The 19,313-nt window shown below is 43.8% G+C and overlaps 1 protein-coding gene across 10 annotated transcripts in view; it reads left to right on the top strand.

The window, feature by feature from the left end:
- LOC137888054 (ELKS/Rab6-interacting/CAST family member 1-like) overlaps window positions 1-19,313 on the top strand; it is a 113,213-nt gene that overhangs the window by 74,828 nt on the left and 19,072 nt on the right. For 7 of the 10 annotated variants that reach the window (XM_068731340.1, XM_068731339.1, XM_068731336.1 and 4 more), the window contains 2 exons: window positions 5,890-6,037; window positions 15,608-15,715. In XM_068731340.1, the coding sequence (XP_068587441.1) occupies window positions 5,890-6,037; window positions 15,608-15,715 (256 nt within the window). Of the gene's footprint in view, window positions 1-5,889; window positions 6,038-15,607; window positions 15,716-16,077; window positions 16,157-19,313 lie in introns of all 10 variants that reach the window. The other 3 variants (XR_011105098.1, XR_011105097.1, XR_011105096.1) reach the window with 1 other exon arrangement.

The following is a 19,313-nucleotide window of genomic DNA, read 5'->3' as shown; positions in this document are numbered from 1 at the left end:
TGTGTGTGTGTGTGTGTGTGTGTGTGTGTGTGTGTGTGTGTGTGCCTCCAGGCAGCATTAGCTACCACTGAGAGCCAGCTGTGCCCTCCTGTATCTCGTTCCTCTCGTCTCTCCTCCGCTCTCTTCTCTCTTTAAAACCACACTTTTCCTTACAATTCAGTTATTCAAAAATATTCCAGACAGTCTCTTCTCTCCTTTTCTTTCTGACAAACAGAACAGTGGGAATGTGGACAGGATTCAGGATTGCATGAACAGCATGTTTATACACTTCTACCATAAAATAAAAACGTAGAAAATCTACGCTGAGTTTGCCACCCTGCTGTGAAGTAAAAAATTTCAATTGTCAAGTTTTTAAGTGGGATGGTGGAACACGTTGTGTTATTATCAGCTGCATATACATCAAGCTTAAACTGGGCTTACTGAACATTGTACGTGGTTCATCCTCACACATCCTTCATGTTGAACTTACAGGCTCATCAGGTGTTTTAAATGTCTTCCCCTGGGCGACCCAGCTGAGGCTGACCTAACCTCAGCTTGTATCCAGATGACCACACCCCTAACTCCCCAAAGCCGTCCTCTTTTAAGCCACATCTGTCGTGAGCTCCATGACCGCCACTCTGCAAAACCATTTCTTGGCCTGACAGACTGGCTAAGCAAAGTGGAAATAAACAAGACAATAAATCAAAACAAAGTATTGAGGTTGTATTTCAGAACTTTAATTGCACTTGTCAGTAAAGTCACATCTTCCCATCACACGATAGTGGGTTCTTTGATCCTCCAATCATCTCAGACTGCCTCTGTCCAGATCTAATGGCATAGAGAAGGGCAGATCCAGTCACCATGACCTGCTGCATAATTCCAAAATTAATGTTAATTTCAGTCCTTGGTTTAAATAGGCTCAAGTTGTATTGTTTCTTTGTTTTTGAACTCACCAAAGCACACTGCACTCACGATTACAGTAAATATGATTATCACATTTTTCTAAATCCCCCCGTTGAATCTGCTGATTTCACTCGCCTCAAAACTCGTTCAGTTTCTCAAAAATTGGTCAATGATGGTGGAGAAAGTTCTGGAAAAACATTCCTCAAAGCCTGAACAAGTCCCGCATGTGGTTCTCTGTAGCCAGGCTTGTAGAGCGAAACCGCCCCACACAGAAATGAGGTCGAGCTTGACACGCACCATGTCCTACAGGGGTTAAAGAGTAAACTCTGGCGTCCTACAAACAGCCTCCTGTGTAACCAGAGCAGACAGTGTCACTGAAAACAATGGAGAGCTGCTTTGTTCAGTCAGAACGAGAGAGCGGAGAGGGGATTATTTCTAAAATAGCTCTGTGTTTGTCTTAGACGGAGACTGGCTAATGTCACATAGGACTGGATCTACTTTACACAGACACACACACACTTTACTCTTACCCGCACACACACATGCACAGTATAAAGCCTTGAATACACACAGACAACTTGTGAACATTCACACACACTGAAATACATATAAGCACATCCTCATGAGCACACACACGCACCTACAGAAAGACATGCTGTCATAAACACACACATACAGCTGTCACTTGAACACACACACATACACACACACACACACACACACACACTGTAGATTGCAGTAGAGGGTGACGGCATGAAAGAGATAACGCAGCACACACAGGAAGCTGCTTTTGTGTGTGTGTGTGTGTGTGTGTGTGTGTGTGTGTGTGTGTGTGTGTGTGTGTGTGTGTGTGTGAGAGTGTGTGAGAGTGTGTGAGAGAGAGAGAGAGAGAGAGAGAGAGAGAGTGATCTAAGACCAGGCATTAGTGTTTCTGATAGAGTGAGGTGCCTTAAGTGGTTTTAGGAAGGAGAGAGCCCCCCCTGTGTGTGTGTGTGTGTGTGTGTGTGTGTGTGTGTGTGTGTGTGTGTGTGTGTGTGTGTGTGTGTGTGTGTGTGTGTGTTGGGGTTGGGGTCAGGTGCCTGGTGCGTTTGCGTGTATCTGGATACCGTCTGCCCTGTCGCCATTGTCGATGACATCATGGCACACGACCGCTGAACGACGGAAAGAATGCCTCCTGTACTCTTCACAGACGGAGAGATAGAACGGAGTGACGAGGGGAGAGGTGAGGAGAGAGAGATGAGAAACGCAGGGTGGGCGAGAGACGCCGATAGAGAATAGGTGAGAGAGAGCCTCAGAGGAAGCAGGAAGAGAATATGACGTTAATGGAAACTTGTTAAATCAAATAACCTGTGAAATGTTCAGATAAATATAGGACTGTTTTACTACTCAGCACCATTACCGGATGGCATACCATAGTAATTCAGCCTGCTGCCAGTTTTCTATATTCTTTTACAGTGTTTTTGTATACACTCATGAGAGTCAGGGTTGAAAGTGATTGTATATCGTTTGTTAGAGTTTTTTGGCGGTTTGTTGTAAAAAAAAAACTATAAAAAAGGCCAACATCTGTAGGAATTATTGAATGATTCTGCACCTCCATAATTTACATCCAATGCCAGTGTTCAGTGCCAACTGAAGTAAGGGTTTGGAGGAGGTTGGAGTGGTGGGTAGTCAACTTTGATGACCGAAATTTACTTCCAATACCAGATGTACAATTAATGTAATCTTTTTTCTTTCTTTTTTAACCATTACCACAATCATTATCTCTATAAAGAGATTCTTCATTCGAATGCAGAATTTTTAGCAGCGGGACAAGATTTTGGTATCAGAAAAGTTTGTAGTCTGAGTAGTATTGACCAATCACGTTCAAGCAGGCTTTGATTGATTGCAGGTGAGCAATCCGTGTGGAGAGAAAAAGAGCTGGAACGCATTGCCTGAAATACAATCTGGGAACCCACCGGCTGTCGTCTGACGATGATCTAGCATTTTATTGGTTTAGAATTAGCTTGTGAACTGGCTACTTGCGAAAACAGTCCGGTCGTACACGTCGTCTCCCAACTCCAACTCTAGTCTTGCATCTCAAGTTGCTAATGGGACTGTAAATAATAAACAGCGCACATAAAAGAAGGTCTTGGCCGGAATATCAACTCGCCACACCGGATCCCCAGAAAGCCCCCAGAGGCTTAGCCAACTGGTTCTAAGATTGCCACAATCTGTTTACAACCCTAACCAAGCGTCTTAGTTGTCAAACAGTTTGTTTGCCATAACACAATCTTTCCTTACCTCAGGCATGCTGGCATTGAACCTAATCTCCAGAATCGTCCCGTATCAAGCAGATGCCATGGCTGACCAGTCAAAGAACAGAGTGGCATCCAAGCAAAATGCCACTGCACGCACAAATTAACAAGTAATCTCTAGGATGTGTTTTGCAAAAATGCCGTAACATCTAAAACAAAAGGTGTTGCCAAAATAGAGAACTATGCAGATCTTACAGATACCTCTTTAATAAGCTTTTACTTTCTGTTGGTAGACCTTCCTTTATTCTACTGTGCCCACGTAGAAAGGAAAGACTTGAAAGGAAAGTTACAGATCTAAGGCTTCATATCCACTGAGAACCTTTCTTCCACAGTGCTGGCTGCTTTTTTTTTTTTTTTGGTTATTTTCAATGGTAAGGAGGACACATTGCCAGCAGAGTTGAGAGCATACTATGTTTTTAGGAGGCCTCTGACAGCAGAATTATCTGAAGATTTAGCAAAAGAGAGCTGCACTCGAAACAGATTTTAATGATCACATAGTAACAGCAGTAGCCACAACCAGCACTTGTCATAAGCATGTGTTTAGCTCTGGCCAAGCAAAGAGTAAGTGTGTGTGTGTGTGTGTGTGTGTGTGTGTGTGTGTGTGTGTGTGTGTGTGTGTGTGTCATACCAAGATGAAGGGAGAGCCATAGAGAGGCCCAGAATGAGACCAGTGCATCTGGAATAAATATCATTTTATCACCAGGGTTTATAAGCCATGTGCTGGCAGGTAACTCTCAGATATGGTATAAAACTAGACGCACTGTTAGCTTTAACAAGACTAATGTTCCATTAGCCTTCCTGTGTGTGTGTGTGTGTGTGTGTGTGTGTGTGTGTGTGTGTGTGTGTGTGTGTGTGTGTGTGTGTGTGTGTGTGTGTGTGTGTGTGGGGGGGGGGGGTACTGTTTATGTGAAAATAGAACAGGAAAGAATGTGACAGTGTTCCAGAGTCTCACAATGTTCTTTCTTTGAATACAGAAGTCCAGGAGGTCATGTTGGTTAAATGTAAATGGTCAACACTGTGATGCAGAAAAGGATCATATATGAAGTTACTGTTACATTAGCATTTAACAATGTTGCATTCATATTCACAAATCTGGAAAATCTTTGAGCTGCTGACAGTGACCAGATTGGCTGAGGGGATCACTCTACCAACCCCAGTCTCGAGTCCCTCACCCTCTGCTCCTGACAGGATTTCTGCAGTCCAGATGCATGATGGGACACGTGTACTCTGACAGCGTGGTCAGTGAGGTTGACCAAAGTATCTGTCCAAACATGTAATCTGTTTTCATTTAGACACTCTCATCACTGCATTCCTCACTGCACCGCGGTATCTGTATCTTTATGTGTGTGTTTGTGCGTGAGAGGGTGAGAAACGGTGTAATTGTGTGCCGAGTATACAGGGGAAGTATGTATGTCCGTTATTGTAGGTACAGTGGTGGGATACATGAGAGGAAAATGCTCTTACTCTATTTTTTGTTGATGTAAACATTGTAATCTCGATATGAAGTTTATGTTTGCCAAAATAACTTTTGATATATTACCTGATTGCAAGATTACGATGTATGTAGAATTCGATTGACGGAGAGGGAATTTGTTTATTCCCTCATATGCAAGTTTGCATCTTCGTGTGTTTATGTGCATGTATGTGGCCAGTCTTTGGGCCCCTTGGGGGTTGTGGAAAACCTGTTGTGATTTAGAATCTCTCTGGAAACGGGACAGAATTCCGAGAATTTTGAGCGTCGTGTGTCCTCGGATGCGGCTCGGCCAGATCTGTGGCTGATTGGATGGATGGGATGCGGCTTGTTGCTTCCTGAACCTTCCATGGAATGCTATCTATCTGTCAGCCCGACTATCCAGGCAGGGAGAAGAGATAGAGAGAGAGAGAAGAGAGGCTGGAAAGATAGACGCAGACTAAAGAGTAATACCTGTACACAATCAGAGAGTGAGTGTGTGTGAATTCATTCATAGATTAATTAAGTTAAAGGTGGTGAAACACATTGCGATTAATTCCTTATTTGTTGTGGTAGATTGTATAAAGAGCAACTGGGGAGGAAGAGTGAACATGCCATAAAGGTCCTCACTAAAAACAAACTGCAAACATCTTGATTGCACGGTATGCATCATACTTGACCACCAGGAAGCCCCATATTTTTGCAAAAATACACCAATTTTATCCTCCTAAATCACAAAGTGGCTCCCCATATAAGAATGCTTTCCTCCACTTGTTGACACTCGAAGGGTTCACCATGGACATTTAAGTACACGCAGATCAGTATCCAGCCATGCAGATAGTTTGGGATCTGTTGTCCGGATTTTGAGTTACCCATCTACAGGATTTGTGTTTCCAACCCAGTTCGAGGGAGGGAATTTAGTTTGTGGTGCTCATAAAGTAAATGTAACAGCTACATCTTGTGTTCCTGTTACTCTAGATAATCCACAGTACATTTCATGAAAAAGTTTAAATGGGGTTTGTAAATGGACATTTTTAATTTGGGTGAAACAACCCTTTATGGTTTCTCTTTAATACCGATATTTGAGCAAGAAAAAACTGAAACTGCTTTCACCAAGCAATTTCTGTGTCTTTTAATTCAAGCAGTTAGCTCCCACTGATATTCCAGTAATGTCATCATGTGCAATATCACCAAGTGGGACATTAATTAAATCAAATCAATTTCTAATATTGCTAACAAAATGTGTCATTGTTCTCTGTACAGGCAAGAAGCCCTGCTGGCAGCCATAAGTGAGAAAGACGCCAACATTGCCCTGCTGGAGCTTTCCTCATCCAAGAAGAAGAAAACCCAGGATGAGGTGGCAGCACTGAAGAGAGAGAAGGATGGTCTGGTTCATCAGCTCAAACAGCAGGTAGGGTTATGTGCACACACTTACGCGATTACTTTGACATCCAAGTGGACACCTGGAACACTCTTTGGTCAGTTATTTAAAAAGGGAGGAGCAGAGATGGAGAGGAAGCGTCAAGATGGGAAAAAGGGAGCACAGGTGAGGTGGCAATGACGAGGGGAGCAAAGAAAACAAGAGAGGCAGAGAGAAACCGAGTCCAGATGTGACCACAGTCCTCCGACCACCGAGGGTAAATTTAAGATTAAACTACCCCTCCCACACTCACCGCACACAAACACACAGAGTTCAAATGTTCTACAAATCTCCAGTGACAACACTTTCATATGAAATTTGTATTTATTTAAATGTTCTATCATCAGATACACACACACTAACACACACAACCTAACACGTCACTTCGCTGGTATGGATACACTTTCACAAAGCAAACACACACACATATACCGATATGTACACTGACCCAGGCCAAAAACAAGGATATAAACATGACCAAATGCCTCTGTGGTTCCACACAGAGGTCTATTCACACACTCAAGAGACACACTCACACACAGTAAAGGTTCTCGTGGGTCTAGTGAATTAACCAACCCCTTAGTGGATAAGCCTACTGGGAGTTTGGTGGATTTCTTCTGCACTGGTCTGACATCTGTACGTGTGTCTTCTCACTTTCTGTCCGTATCTGATTCTCCTTGTTTTTGTTTCTTACTTGATTCCCCCCTGAGGCATTTATTTGATGCTCAAATTCAGGATAGCTTAGAGTGTAACAGCAGATGGTTTTCCAAGATCAACATTAATAAATAATTTGATACATAATAAGAAGGTCAAAATCAGAGCTCTAGCGCTTAACCTCAATCCTGCTGGCTGCACATGTACACCAATTACTGTTTATCACATGCTTCCACCTTCTACCTATGATATACCTATATGAAAGAGACATTATGACTCCCCTCGTGTGGTGCATTTAGAGGCAGACAGCCGCGGTATTGCTGCTTTTTTTTCAAAATTGAATATTAGTTTTAATACTCGAATATCAGGGTTGTTTTTACTATTTGCATATGTATTCAAATTTAGATTATTCTCTGATCCTACTACACAAATGCATGTTTCTGCATACATGGGACCAACAGTTTCACATTGCACATCGCACCAACCACCGAACACGCGGGTTAAATAATGTCACTTAACATATCACAACCAAACCGAGATTGAACAGCTTTGTGCTCACTTTTATTTCCCTTGATTCACAAACTGGGAAACTAAACTGCCGTTCAAAAAGAAGATAATGGAGTTGTCATCCTTAAAACCTCTCATATAGATAAAATGTAGCAATACTTTTGTTGCAAACGATTTCCAGTTATTGAATATTGCCAAAAAGCCACTTATTGTATAGAATGAGCTCCAAAGTACTCAATATGATAGATGCACAATGGAGAGGAAAATCATGTGCAGGTGTGTGTCATAGATTGGGTGAGCATGAGGTGTTCGAGAGTGGCTGTGTCAAATGAAGTCATTATAACATGCGTCACTCTCCTCTCTCTTCCTCCCTCATCACTTCGTCTCTCTCCGTCCTATTTGAAGTCTTTTATGACACCTCAGGGTCTCCAAGGTGGTGATTCACAACACAGAGACTCAACTGTCTCCTGCAATGTGTGTGTAGAGGTGTGAGTGGATTCACTCCCTTCTTTGGTCTCTCTCTTTCTCTCTCTCTCCCTGTCTCTCTCTCTTTCTCTCTCTTTCTCTCTCTCGTTCTCTCTCTCTCTCTGTCTCTCTCTTTCTCTCTCTCTCTCTCTCTCTCTCTCTCTCTCTCTCTCTCTCTCTCTCTGTCTCTCTCTTTCTCTCTCTCGTTCTCTCTCTCTGTCTCTCTCTCTTTATCTCTCTCTCTTTCTCTCTCTCTCTCTCTCTGAGTGGAGGGAGTGGTGAGTTTTCGGAGCGTGTTTGAGAGTGATTAATAGCGATTTTTCGACATTTTTCTTCGTTATTTAATGTTGCATGATAGTGTATTGTGGTGTGTAGGGCTCACGGTGTTTGTGTGAACACTTGGGGGGGTTTCAGGGCTTTTTTTGGTGGTGTTTGCAGCCGATCAGCACGCGCTGGTCGGCGTGCTGCACGCCGCCATGGACTTCACCAAACTAACGAGGAAACACGGCGTGAAGATCCCGCCGCGTTTCCCGTGCTCGGTGGAGGACTGCAGCCTGGCAGTGGGGGAGCTCATCGGTCACAGCAACGTGAGGTCCGCTGCACAGATGAACGGTGCTGTGATCGTGTTTTGTGATACAGAAGAAGATGCGGAACTGGTGTTGGACAGCGGGATCAAGGTGAACGGCGGCTTCCTACCCGTCTATCCTCTCAGCGACCCGGCGGTGAAAGTCACTGTTTCCAACGTGCCACCGTTCATCAAGGATGAGCTGATAACCAGAGAGCTGTCCAGACATGGAAAGATCGTGTCTAAAGTTAAGAAGCTGTCATCTGGGGCCAAGTCTCCACTTCTGAGGCACGTGGTGTCTCACAGGAGACAGCTCCTCATGGTCCCCAAGAACAGGAGCAGACAGGTGGACCTCGTGTTCACAGTCACAGTGGAGGACTTTGATTACGTCATTTTTGCAACAACTGAGGATTTTAAATGTTTCAGTTGTGGGAAACAGGGACATCAGAGCAGAGCCTGTCCTGAGAAATACGGTTCTCATAAAGACCAGAAAGGTTCTGAGGAGGGCAGAGGAGACAAACAAGATGGACAGGAGGGGACAAGTGGGGTCCAGGAGGTAAGGAAGGAGGGGATGAGTGGGGTTAAGGAGGTAAGGAAGGAGGGGACGAGTGGGGATAAGGAGGTGAGGGGGGAGGGGACGTGTGGGGTTAAGGAGGTAAGGAAGGAGGGGACGAGTGAGGTTAAGGAGGTGAAGGGGGAGGGGACGAGTGAGGTACAGGTGGTGAGGGAGGAGGAGGCAAGTGAGGTACAGGTGGGGAGGGAGAGTAATGGAGGACAGGTGGGGGAAGGCAGTGAGGTGGACATGGAGGGAGACGAAGAGCAGATCAAAGTCCCTCAGCGGAAGAGGAAAAAGAAACAAAACAATGGAAGCTCACAGGCGAAGAAAGCGGCAACGAAAGAAAGCGGAGGAGCAGCTAAATCTGAGTTCAGTCGGGAGAAGGACCCTGAGTCCAGGCTGGAAAAAGACCCTGAGTCCAGTCTGGAGGAAGACCCTGAGTCCAGCCGGGGGGGGGGGCTGAGTCCAGTCTGGAGGAGGACTCTGCTGCTGACTCTGCTGCTGACAGCGAATCTTCTGACCACAAGGCTGGCAGCAGTAGGAGCTCTAGAGACTACAGTGTGGAGAAGATAAAGGGGTTTCTGAGGAGAACTAAAAGTGTGAAAGGAGTTAGGAGGATTACTTCTCTGACAAAGGTGCAACAATGAAGAATGTGTGTCTGGAGACGAAATAATATTCAACGCTCCTTTAAAAACACTGTGAAGAGAAACGGACTTGAGTGTGGTTTTGGTTTTGATTTGTTTTGTTTCATTCTTGATGCCATGACAAGGTGTTTTCGATCTTTTTCTTCGTTATTTAACGTTGCACATGATTGTCTATTGTGGTGTGTAGGGTTCATGGTGTTTGTGTGAACACTTGGGGGGGTTTTAGGGCTTTTTTTGGTGGTGTTTGCAGCCGATCAGCACGCGCTGGTCGGCGTGCTGCACGCCGCCATGGACTTCACCAATCTAACGAGGAAACACGGCGTGAAGATCCCGCCGCGTTTCCCGTGCTCGGTGGAGGACTGCAGCCTGGCAGTGGGGGAGATCATCGGTCACAGCAACGTGAGGTCCGCTGCACGGATGAACGATGCTGTGATCGTGTTTTGTGACAACAAAGAGGATGCGGAACTGGTGTTGGACAGCGGGATCGAGGTGAACGGCGGCTTCCTACCCGTCTATCCTCTCAGCGACCCGGCGGTAAAAGTCACTGTTTCCAACGTGCCACCGTTTATTAAAGATGAGCTGATAACCAGAGAGCTGTCCAGACACGGGAAGATTGTGTCTAAAGTTACGAAGCTGTTGTCTGGGGCCACGTCTCCACTTCTGAGGCACGTGGTGTCTCATAGGAGACAGCTCCTCATGATCCCCAAGAACAGGAGCAGACAGGTGGACCTCGTGTTCACAGTCACAGTGGAGGACTTTGATTACGTCATTTTTGCAACAACTGAGGATTTTAAATGTTTCAGTTGTGGGAAACAGGGCCATCAGAGCAGAGCCTATCCTGAGAAATACGGTTCTCATAAAGACCAGAACCAAAACCAGAAAGGTTCAGAGGAGGGCAGAGGAGACAAACAAGTGGGGTTAAGGAGGTAAGGAAGGAGGGGACGTGTGGGTTTAAGGAGGTGAGGGAGGGGACGAGTGGGGTTAAGGAGGTGAGGGGGGAGGGGACGAGTGAGGAGGGGGCAAGTGAGGTACAGGTGGGGAGGGAGAGTAATGGAGGACAGGTGGGGGAAGGCAGTGAGGTGGACATGGAGGGAGACGAGGAGCAGATCAAAGTCCCTCAGCGAAAGAGGAAAAAGGAAGGAAACAATGGAAGCTCACAGGCGAAGAAAGCGGCAACGAAGGGAAGCAGAGGAGCAGCTAAATCTGAGTCCAGTCGGGAGAAGGACCCTGAGTCCAGGCGGGAGAAGGACCCTGAGTCCAGTCTGGAGGAAGACCCTAAGTCCAGCCGGGGGGGGCCTGAGTCCAGTCTGGAGGAGGACTCTGCTGCTAACTTTGCTGCTGACAGCGAATCTTCTGACCACAAGGCTGGCAGCAGTAGGAGCTCTAGAGACTACAGTGTGGAGAAGATAAAGGGGTTTCTGAGGAGAACTAAAAGTGTGAAAGGAGTTAGGAGGATTACTTCTCTGACAAAGAGAAGCTCTCCAGCTCTGTCAGGTCACACATGAGCGGTAAAGACAGAGGAGGGATAACAGTGAAGGAAGGCTACAGACGGAAGAAAATAGCTCAGAAGATCAGCAAAGAGCTGATGATGACCAAGGTCTCACAGCCTAAGTGCAACTAAAGGACAAGTTTTGTTTTGTTTTTATTTATTTACATGAACAATATGCAGGATTCATTGAGAATCGGTGCAACAATTAAGTAAAATGTGTGTCTGGAGATGAACTAATATTCAACGCTCCTTTAAAAACACTGTGAAGAGAAACAGACTTGAGTGTGGGTGATGGTTTTGATTTGTTTTGTTTCATTCTTGATGCCATGACAAGGTTTTTTGTTTGTTCATGTTGTTTTTAAGAAATAAAGGTTTTCTAAAAATAAAAAAAATCTCTTTCTTTCTCTCTCTCTCTCTCTTTATCTCTCTCTCTCGCTCTCTCTCTCTTTTTCACTCTGTGGTATCATCTTTTTCGGTCCCTCAATGGTGGATCACAGCCGAGACTTCCTCAGCATTCCCGTGTGTGTGTGTGTGTGTGTGTGTGTGTGTGTGTGTGTGTGTGTGTGTGTGTGTGTGTGTGGGTGGGTGGGTGGGTGTGGTGTGGGGTGGGTGTGTGTGTGTAGTGTAACCATCTAGTGAACTGATGCTAGTGTAGTATTTTTGGCCCGGTCCTTGAGAGTGACATATGCACACACTTTGCCACTGATAACCTGACTGACAGATGGACAGAGACAGAGTTGCGGTTTGAAATTATAGGTAAGTATAAATCAGTGATGAAAGCGATCTGTAAACTCTGGTAGCCATCAGGTGATGTTAGGAAGAGAAACGTCAGCGTCTAAATGCAGCATTGCGTTAATGTGAAGTTTGCTAATGACATAGCAAAGATAGCAACATATATTTAAACTCGACAAATGGATGGATGCAAGAGGGAGAAGAATCTGTATATGTGCAGCACTTACACTTCATACATGAAACACACCTGTGTGTGTTCAAGAATATACGGTTGTCCCTGAACATGTCTCCTGTGATTTGCCCTTTGAACCCCAGCCGCAGTGTAAGCAGAAGGCTGTAGATCAAGGTGACCTCAGCCTTCTTCACTCTTCTTCTGATATCTTTCTCACAGTCTCCTTCCTCTTCGCTTTTATTTTCACTTTCATTGTTCTTCAGCAGTACGGTGGAGAGACAGGGACTAAAACCACAAGAGAGAGAGAGAAAGAGAGAAGTTGTGGAACAGAGCGTGTGAAAGCAAAGAGAAGCGGGGGTGATTGTAATACTTTACGAAATGGAAGAAGAAGACGGGGAAGGTGTGAAATATACCACAATCTGCCTTTGCAAGAGACACGTGGTTAAAGTTTATAGGTGGTGTATGTGTGGACATTGTTCTGCACCTGTGTGGACATTTTTAAGACTTTGGCTCTTCATATCACTGTTTGGTAGTTTCCAAGTTCCTGTTTAGTTATTTTTTGTACCTAACCCACGCCAGTCAGCATAACATAATCACACATTGTGGTGGAGACAACACCTTCAGCCACTTTGAACCTCTGAAACTTGAATCCTGTGAACGGATGTCTGTGAATGTGGCTTTAATCTAGAATGTAGTTGAAAAGGGATATTTCTGCTATTCAGGACAGAAGTCTCAATTACTTACCAGTTCAACAGTGAACCAGTGAGTGAGTGGTGGGGATTGTATTCATTTGTCCTTCTCTTTACACACAAATGTGGTTCTAATCTAGTTCATTACTCCATTGAGATTTATGAGAATGAAATAATTCCCTCAGTGCTCAACAGACACTTTCTATTGTTATTTGTAATTTTCCACTTATCAACTGCTTTATCTTCTTGACAGGGAGACGAGAAAAAAACTAATCTAATTTTGTATCATGATGAAATAGTTCTTGTCCAGCCATGACTCAGCAACTTTTCATTATTGATAATTCCACAGATATCAACGAGGTTCTCTTTCACCACTGGAGGGAAAGACGAAACAATAATCTGATCTAATATTCCCCTGAGTCGTATCGCAATTAAATAATTTCATTCTAAGCATGACTCAGCGCCCTCCACTTCAATCCATGTTCATTTGTTCCTCATTCTGTCCGTTGTCAGCAGGTTATAGCAGAGCCGCAGGAAGGATAGATGGAGGGGAGAAGAAGAAGGGAACAATGAGAGGAGGAGAGAAATAATGGTGTGATGATTAGATAAAGTGAGAAAAAGAGAGTTGGCACAGCAAGTGCGCTGAGGTCAGCATTCCTGACAATTAGAGAAAAGGGGAAGATGTAAAGAAAGGCCAGCAAGGAAAGTGTGTGTGTGTGTGTGTGTGTGTGTGTGTGTGTGTGTGTGTGTGTGTGTGTGTGTGTGTGTGTAGCTAACGCGTTATGATAGCTTCCTCTATCCAGCTCTCTGCTCCCCCACGGATCTGCACTGTTAAGATGACTTCCTATTGGTCAACACAAATGTTGGGGTCAAAATTTAACTTGACATGAAAAGTTTGCATCGCAATCTCATCGGGCAGAATATTACAATTTTAAATGCTGGTGGAACCAGGCCTTGAAAATGAGAATTTGATGAAGATGACATGGAGAAAGATGGTGCAAGATGCAAGATATGCATGGTTTCATCCTTGTAGTTTGGCAAAACAGAATATCTCTCCTGTGGTTTCTGTAGGATTTCCTTGAATATCTACAGGAACCGTTTTGACTAAATGAAATCATGACAACATGGAAAACAAAACTGCTGTAAGATGTGCACCATGGATGTAGTTATGAGTTCAAACGATGTATTTCACTTTGCTGGAAGTTACAGAGAATGTAAATGTAAATCCAGCTGGAGTTGGTGTTAGAATCAAGCCGACCATCAGCATTCTCCCAGACCGCTGATGTCAAGACTGGGGGATAGGTTGGCGAAGGTATGTGTTACAGGACTGAAGGCAACCTCTGAGAACAGTAGTCCACAGTAAAAAAGACTATCACCCAAGGTGGGGTTCGAACTCTCAACCTTTTGTATGCCATACCTGGCCTGGCTAGCTCAGACAGCAGAGCATCTCATGCTTAATCTCAGGGTCGTGGGTTCGAGCCGCACGTTGGGCTTCGGTGTTTTAGACTAGGACTTAGCTTGGGATGCTAACCCTAACCCTAACCCCCTCTTTGTGTTCTAGCTAGAAATGCTAGCCGGGCCTGTACCAGTCTTTGGGGACGTTTGCGTACATCGGGGGATGACGGCATTTTCGTTACGCAGATTAGAGCAGAGCCTGGCGATCAAGGCAACCCGTGATGTGTATTTAGATGTAACTCGTGAACCCCAGGCACAGTTTGGGGTTCACCTGTCAGGATGGCCGAGTGGTCTAAGGCGCCAGACTCAAGGGTTCATTCCCTCCTCAGCAAAGAGACTTCTGTTCTCCAAATCATTTCAAAATAAAAGCATTTTTTAGATTTACTCTTTACATTTTGTGTGCAATACTTTCTTTATTTGTCTTGAGTCCTTTCTTGTTTTGTTAACAAAAGATCATTTGTGGTTTACATGCTTCTGGACATTGTGGTGAGGAGAGGAAGTGATTGACAGAGACAAATAATCACTCTTTAGCTGTGTGTGTGTGTGTGTGTGTGTGTGTGTGTGTGTGTGTGTGTGTGTGTGTGTGTGTGTGTGTGTGTGTGTGTGTGTGTGTGTGTGTGTGTGTGTGTGTGTGTGTGTGTGTGTGTGTGTGTGTGTGTGTGTGTTCATACGTTTGTGTTTTTGGTTTTGTGTATGTTTACAAGTGCAGTGGTGACTCAGGTCCTGCACTTACATGGTTTCAAGATGAACCGTTTTGTCTCCGTTTGTTTTAAGTACATGCGTGCGGTTATTTTAGCCGTCTTTAGAAAACGAGGAAATGAATAATGTCCGTGTGCACGCCAGCGGTAGACACACACTTATTTTAGCTCCCCCACACACACAGTTTGAAACACGTTTTTAGCACCACTATTTAATGCTCACACACACTCCTGCAAAATGCAGTGTTTCATTTAGCTTTCAAACAAACACATATTATGAAAGTTGGCATTCACATTCTCTTTCACGTTTTGTCTATTACACACACACACACACACACACACACACACACACACACACACACACACAAAACCTCAGTCTGGTCTGCTTAAGCCCCTGTTCCTTGCAGGGCTCAGCGAGAGGCTAAGGGGATTTAGATTGTACAATACTGACAGATTTAGACTGACTCCCTCCCTAACGTTCTCTCACTCCCTCGCTCTTTCCAGGCCACTGTAAAACTTGAAAGTATAAGTCTAACATGTGAAACAGATGGATCAGCAGGAGAGGAAGATAGAGGATAGGAAAGGAAAGGAGAAGAGAATAAAGTGCATTAGGGAGAAGAGCGAAGAGATGAAGGAAGAGCCAAGATGGGAGAGATGAGAGTGACGGATGAAAGAAAAAGGGAGTAAATAGAAAAGACAAAAGTCAACAAACTGTGTGTTGATGTTAGTTTGTCCTTTAAACTGCTCCTGTAAGTGTGTATGTACAGCGCATGAAGTGATGTACAGGTCTTTGTGTGTGTGTGTGTGTGTGTGTGTGTGTGTGTGTGTGTGTGTGTGTGTGTGTGTGTGTGTGTGTGTGTGTGTCTGTGTCTGTGTCTGTCTGTGTCTGTGTGTGTATGTGATCTAATTGCTTGTGACTCTTTCTCTCTCTGCAGACTCAAAACCGGATGAAGCTGATGGCGGACAACTATGAGGACGAGCACCTGAAGGTCTCCACTCCAAACTCAGAGCTGCCCAACAATCACAAGCCCTCCCCAGACCAGGTACGATCTCTGCCCAGAGCAGGGAGACTTCCCTTGGGGATAACCTCCAAATATGGTCCCAGCCCCCACAAACCAGTGAATATCATCACTGTGATGTGGCTGAAAGCATGCTCTAAAATAAAATGTCTTTATCTTGCTATTATTTTCATTATCAATTATTTTCAAGTGAAAGACAGTAAGACACTTTCATGTATTTGAACTGGGTGTAACAGTTACATGAACTTACTTAATTTGTTTCAACTATTACGAGCTAACACGTTTTTTTCCTGCGCTTACTATGTTTTACTAAAATGTTCTGCTTTACCAACTAACTTCCTGCTTTCTCCAAACTCACGCTGCGGTTGGACCAAACTAACCAATAGGATGATGAGGAGGGTATTTGGGCCTAGCGAGCCACATGCCTTCTTTTCTCTCTCTCGGTCCGCCATTTTGTACAGTTGGGTGAGCGTCTTCTTTATCTGGATCAGATCACGTTTGGATGTGCTCATCATTCGTCTTCCATCCTTGCTTTTCTTTTGTTTCATCCGTGAGTTTGTGAGCTGATTCTGGTGTTGTGATATCGTCGTATCATTTTTGTCATGCTCATTTCTTCCATTCTTTCATCAACATTCACTCTTGAAAATCCAAAGACTTTCCTTCTTTTCTTGATCTCTTGTGTGAGTGACCGTATTTGATTTACTCACATTCAACTCTTGAATTATGTGCTTTATCTGTTTAATATCTCATCTCATCTTTTGATTTAAAGTCATCTTCTTTGTCTGATGATCAGTTCTTCCACAATCTTGATTTGCTTTAATTCTATCCAGCTCTATATTGTGTGTGTGGGTGTTTGTGTGGTTTATCGTCCCTTCTTTCCACCTACATTCATCCCTTTGATGATTTCTCGGGGCATGTTTTTTTCTCATATTTTGCCATATAAATTCTATCATCTTCTACATGAAGCCCAACTCCGGCCCTAATCTAACTAATCTAAACTAGTGCTGGTGGCTGTTTCTTCACTCAATCCAAGACATTAGGTAGTGGAGAAATGTAAGAAATTTGTTTTAAATTAGATTTTATTTCTGGGGGAGGACCACGCAGACTCCACTGCCAATTATATATTTTTCCGTGTTTGCTCCCCCATTTTTAAACATACCAGGGCGCTCATGGTGAGCACAATAGATCTGTCTAACCCTATGTTGTAAAGAAACAGATGTGTGTCCTAATATCTGTAAGTCAAAAATAGTTAGAATAGTCTGTCTATACCTCTTTGTTACTGATCCTCCTGTCAATCATCTCTTTTCTTATTGGATGCTTCATGTTTCAATCTTTGTCTTCTTTTATGACAGGCTTTTTCTCAGCTGGACCTGCTATATGTGTTGGATATAGGGAAAGATTTAAGAAAGCTGCTGCTCAAGTCAAGTTTTTATAGGAATGATGAAAAGGGATTTTTTTCCCCTGACACTCCCCGTTACTGTTTTTAAATTACACAACGGGGGTCTCTAGTGTTCTAAGGCCCAAAGGTCATTAATCGCACATGCATGACAACCTTCAAGTCGAGCAAGAACTGAAAACACTGAAATCAATCTGAACACATCTTATTTAGAATAAAGTCATTCTTCAGACAAAAAAAATTCACTTGTTGCTTTTTTAAGGCAAATCTTAATGTTTCTACGATTTTCTTGAATAATACATGTCAATCTCAGGGTTGCGGGTTTGAGTCCTACATTTGGTGAAGGTGTTTTGGTCTGCACACTCATCCATTACTTTCTGTTGGACTTATAATGGATGGACACAGACAGGCTGAAGTACATCAACGCACAGTGTCCACTGTCACATGAACCCACAATATTTTGTGGTCGTTGGTGTTAGTCACACACACAGCACATGCTATATTTCATTACATGAGGATGCTTGGCCTACTATAGTCTTCTGCATGTGTAAACTTTTGGTGAGGGGTGTGAGGGTAGTGGACCCAGAAATCCAACCCTCCACCTTGGGCCTGGAAATCTGAGCCTTACTCCCATTGCTTGCAGCCTGGCTGCCCGAGTCGGTAGAGTCTTAATGAGGCTCGAGCCCCATGTTGGGCAGTGATGTTTTAGACTATGGACTCGAATGCCAGCTGAGACAACTGTGTTATAGTTTACCTTGCCTATAATGGGGAGTGCTACAGACTTGTCCACATAAAATCACTGTCCCTTGGATGTGTTGAACTTATAATGGATGGACATAGCACTGCTGAATCTGTCAATGCTGTTTCCACTGTCACATAAACCCAGGACGTAGGAGTTTGTTGTAGGCTGCGGTGTCAAACACATAATGCTATGTCCAAATATTTCACTTCTTGCTTTTCGAATGCAAATCTTTATGTTTCAACAATGGTCTTGAATAATGCAGCTATTAATACTTGTGGACGATATGAACATCTAACGTCACTTGTTCCGGGGAAAAAATTATTAAGACAAGTTAATTGTTTGGTCACATTATTAAAAGAGTTTGATCTACTGACAGGACTGTGGAGGCAACACCACATATGAGTAGCATATGCTGGTTTTAGTGGCAGCTCAGTTCCACCAGTGGGATTTCCCATTGGCATGCTAAAAGCACAAAAGTTCAGCAGTGGATATAAGTTTGACCCTGGTTATTAATTAGCGGTAGAACCTCCCCGCTGAGAGAGGCAGGCCAGCCAGTCTCTGTTTCTTCATGTCTTCACGAGTATTCACATTTACAGTACAGACACACTTCTCCTCGGTGTGTCAGGCAGGTAATTTGCCATAGCGCATTACATCAGAACAGTGTGTGATTGTGTCTCTTTCAATAAGGGAATTCAGTTTGACAGTTGGAGAATGAAATGCTTCAGAAGCAACTGAAACACAGGAGAGCACTCTTAACACACACCAAGCATTGTCGAGGAACTGTTCATGGTATATTGCATTTTATATGGTCGTCAGTGGCGTATTAGATGCACCAGTGAAAAAAGACAGGGAAGAGGTGAAAAATGTTTTTCTATAAAGGAGTTCAGTGTTTTAGTTTGTGAGATTTTTCAATGTTTAAAAAATGAGTTCATGATGCAAGGTTCTGACTTGTTATATCAAACAGGATCTCACAAAGTTGATCTGTATTAATTTATTTTTTTTATTAGAGCTACAAAAACATTTGATTTGACCTGACATTACTGCTGATGTTAGTTTAATTATTTGTATATTTAGTTATTCATAACTTACTTGACAGAATATAGTCAGAAAACTGGAGGAGCATTTTGTGATTAGTTATATGATATGATATGATATGATATATATATCATCATATAACGTGGCCATGGAAGGTTTTTTGAAAAGGTGGCCAGTCAGTGGGGCTAGCTGAATGTCCCTCTTTGGACTTGTTTCATTGCACAGTAAGAGTCTGGTAGGCAGGCATGGGAGGCTAATAAAGACGCACAAACACACACGCACTCTGATACACACAGCGCCGTGTAAAATGATGGCTCCTCTGGGATTGTTTCATAGAACAGTCAGACATTGGAACTCTGTGGCTTGTTTGGCTTTGCACAAAGTATGTACCTTAAGCTAAACTGTACACTGCTGTCCTGGCTAACAGACTTTGCTAGGTGCTGGATAGA

Source organism: Cebidichthys violaceus, unplaced genomic scaffold (assembly GCF_023349555.1).
Source record: "Cebidichthys violaceus isolate CVI_PGR_0920_01 unplaced genomic scaffold, fCebVio1.0.p SCAF_51, whole genome shotgun sequence".
NCBI lineage: Eukaryota > Metazoa > Chordata > Actinopteri > Perciformes > Stichaeidae > Cebidichthys > Cebidichthys violaceus.
This window is presented reverse-complemented; position numbering and strand designations above follow the sequence as displayed.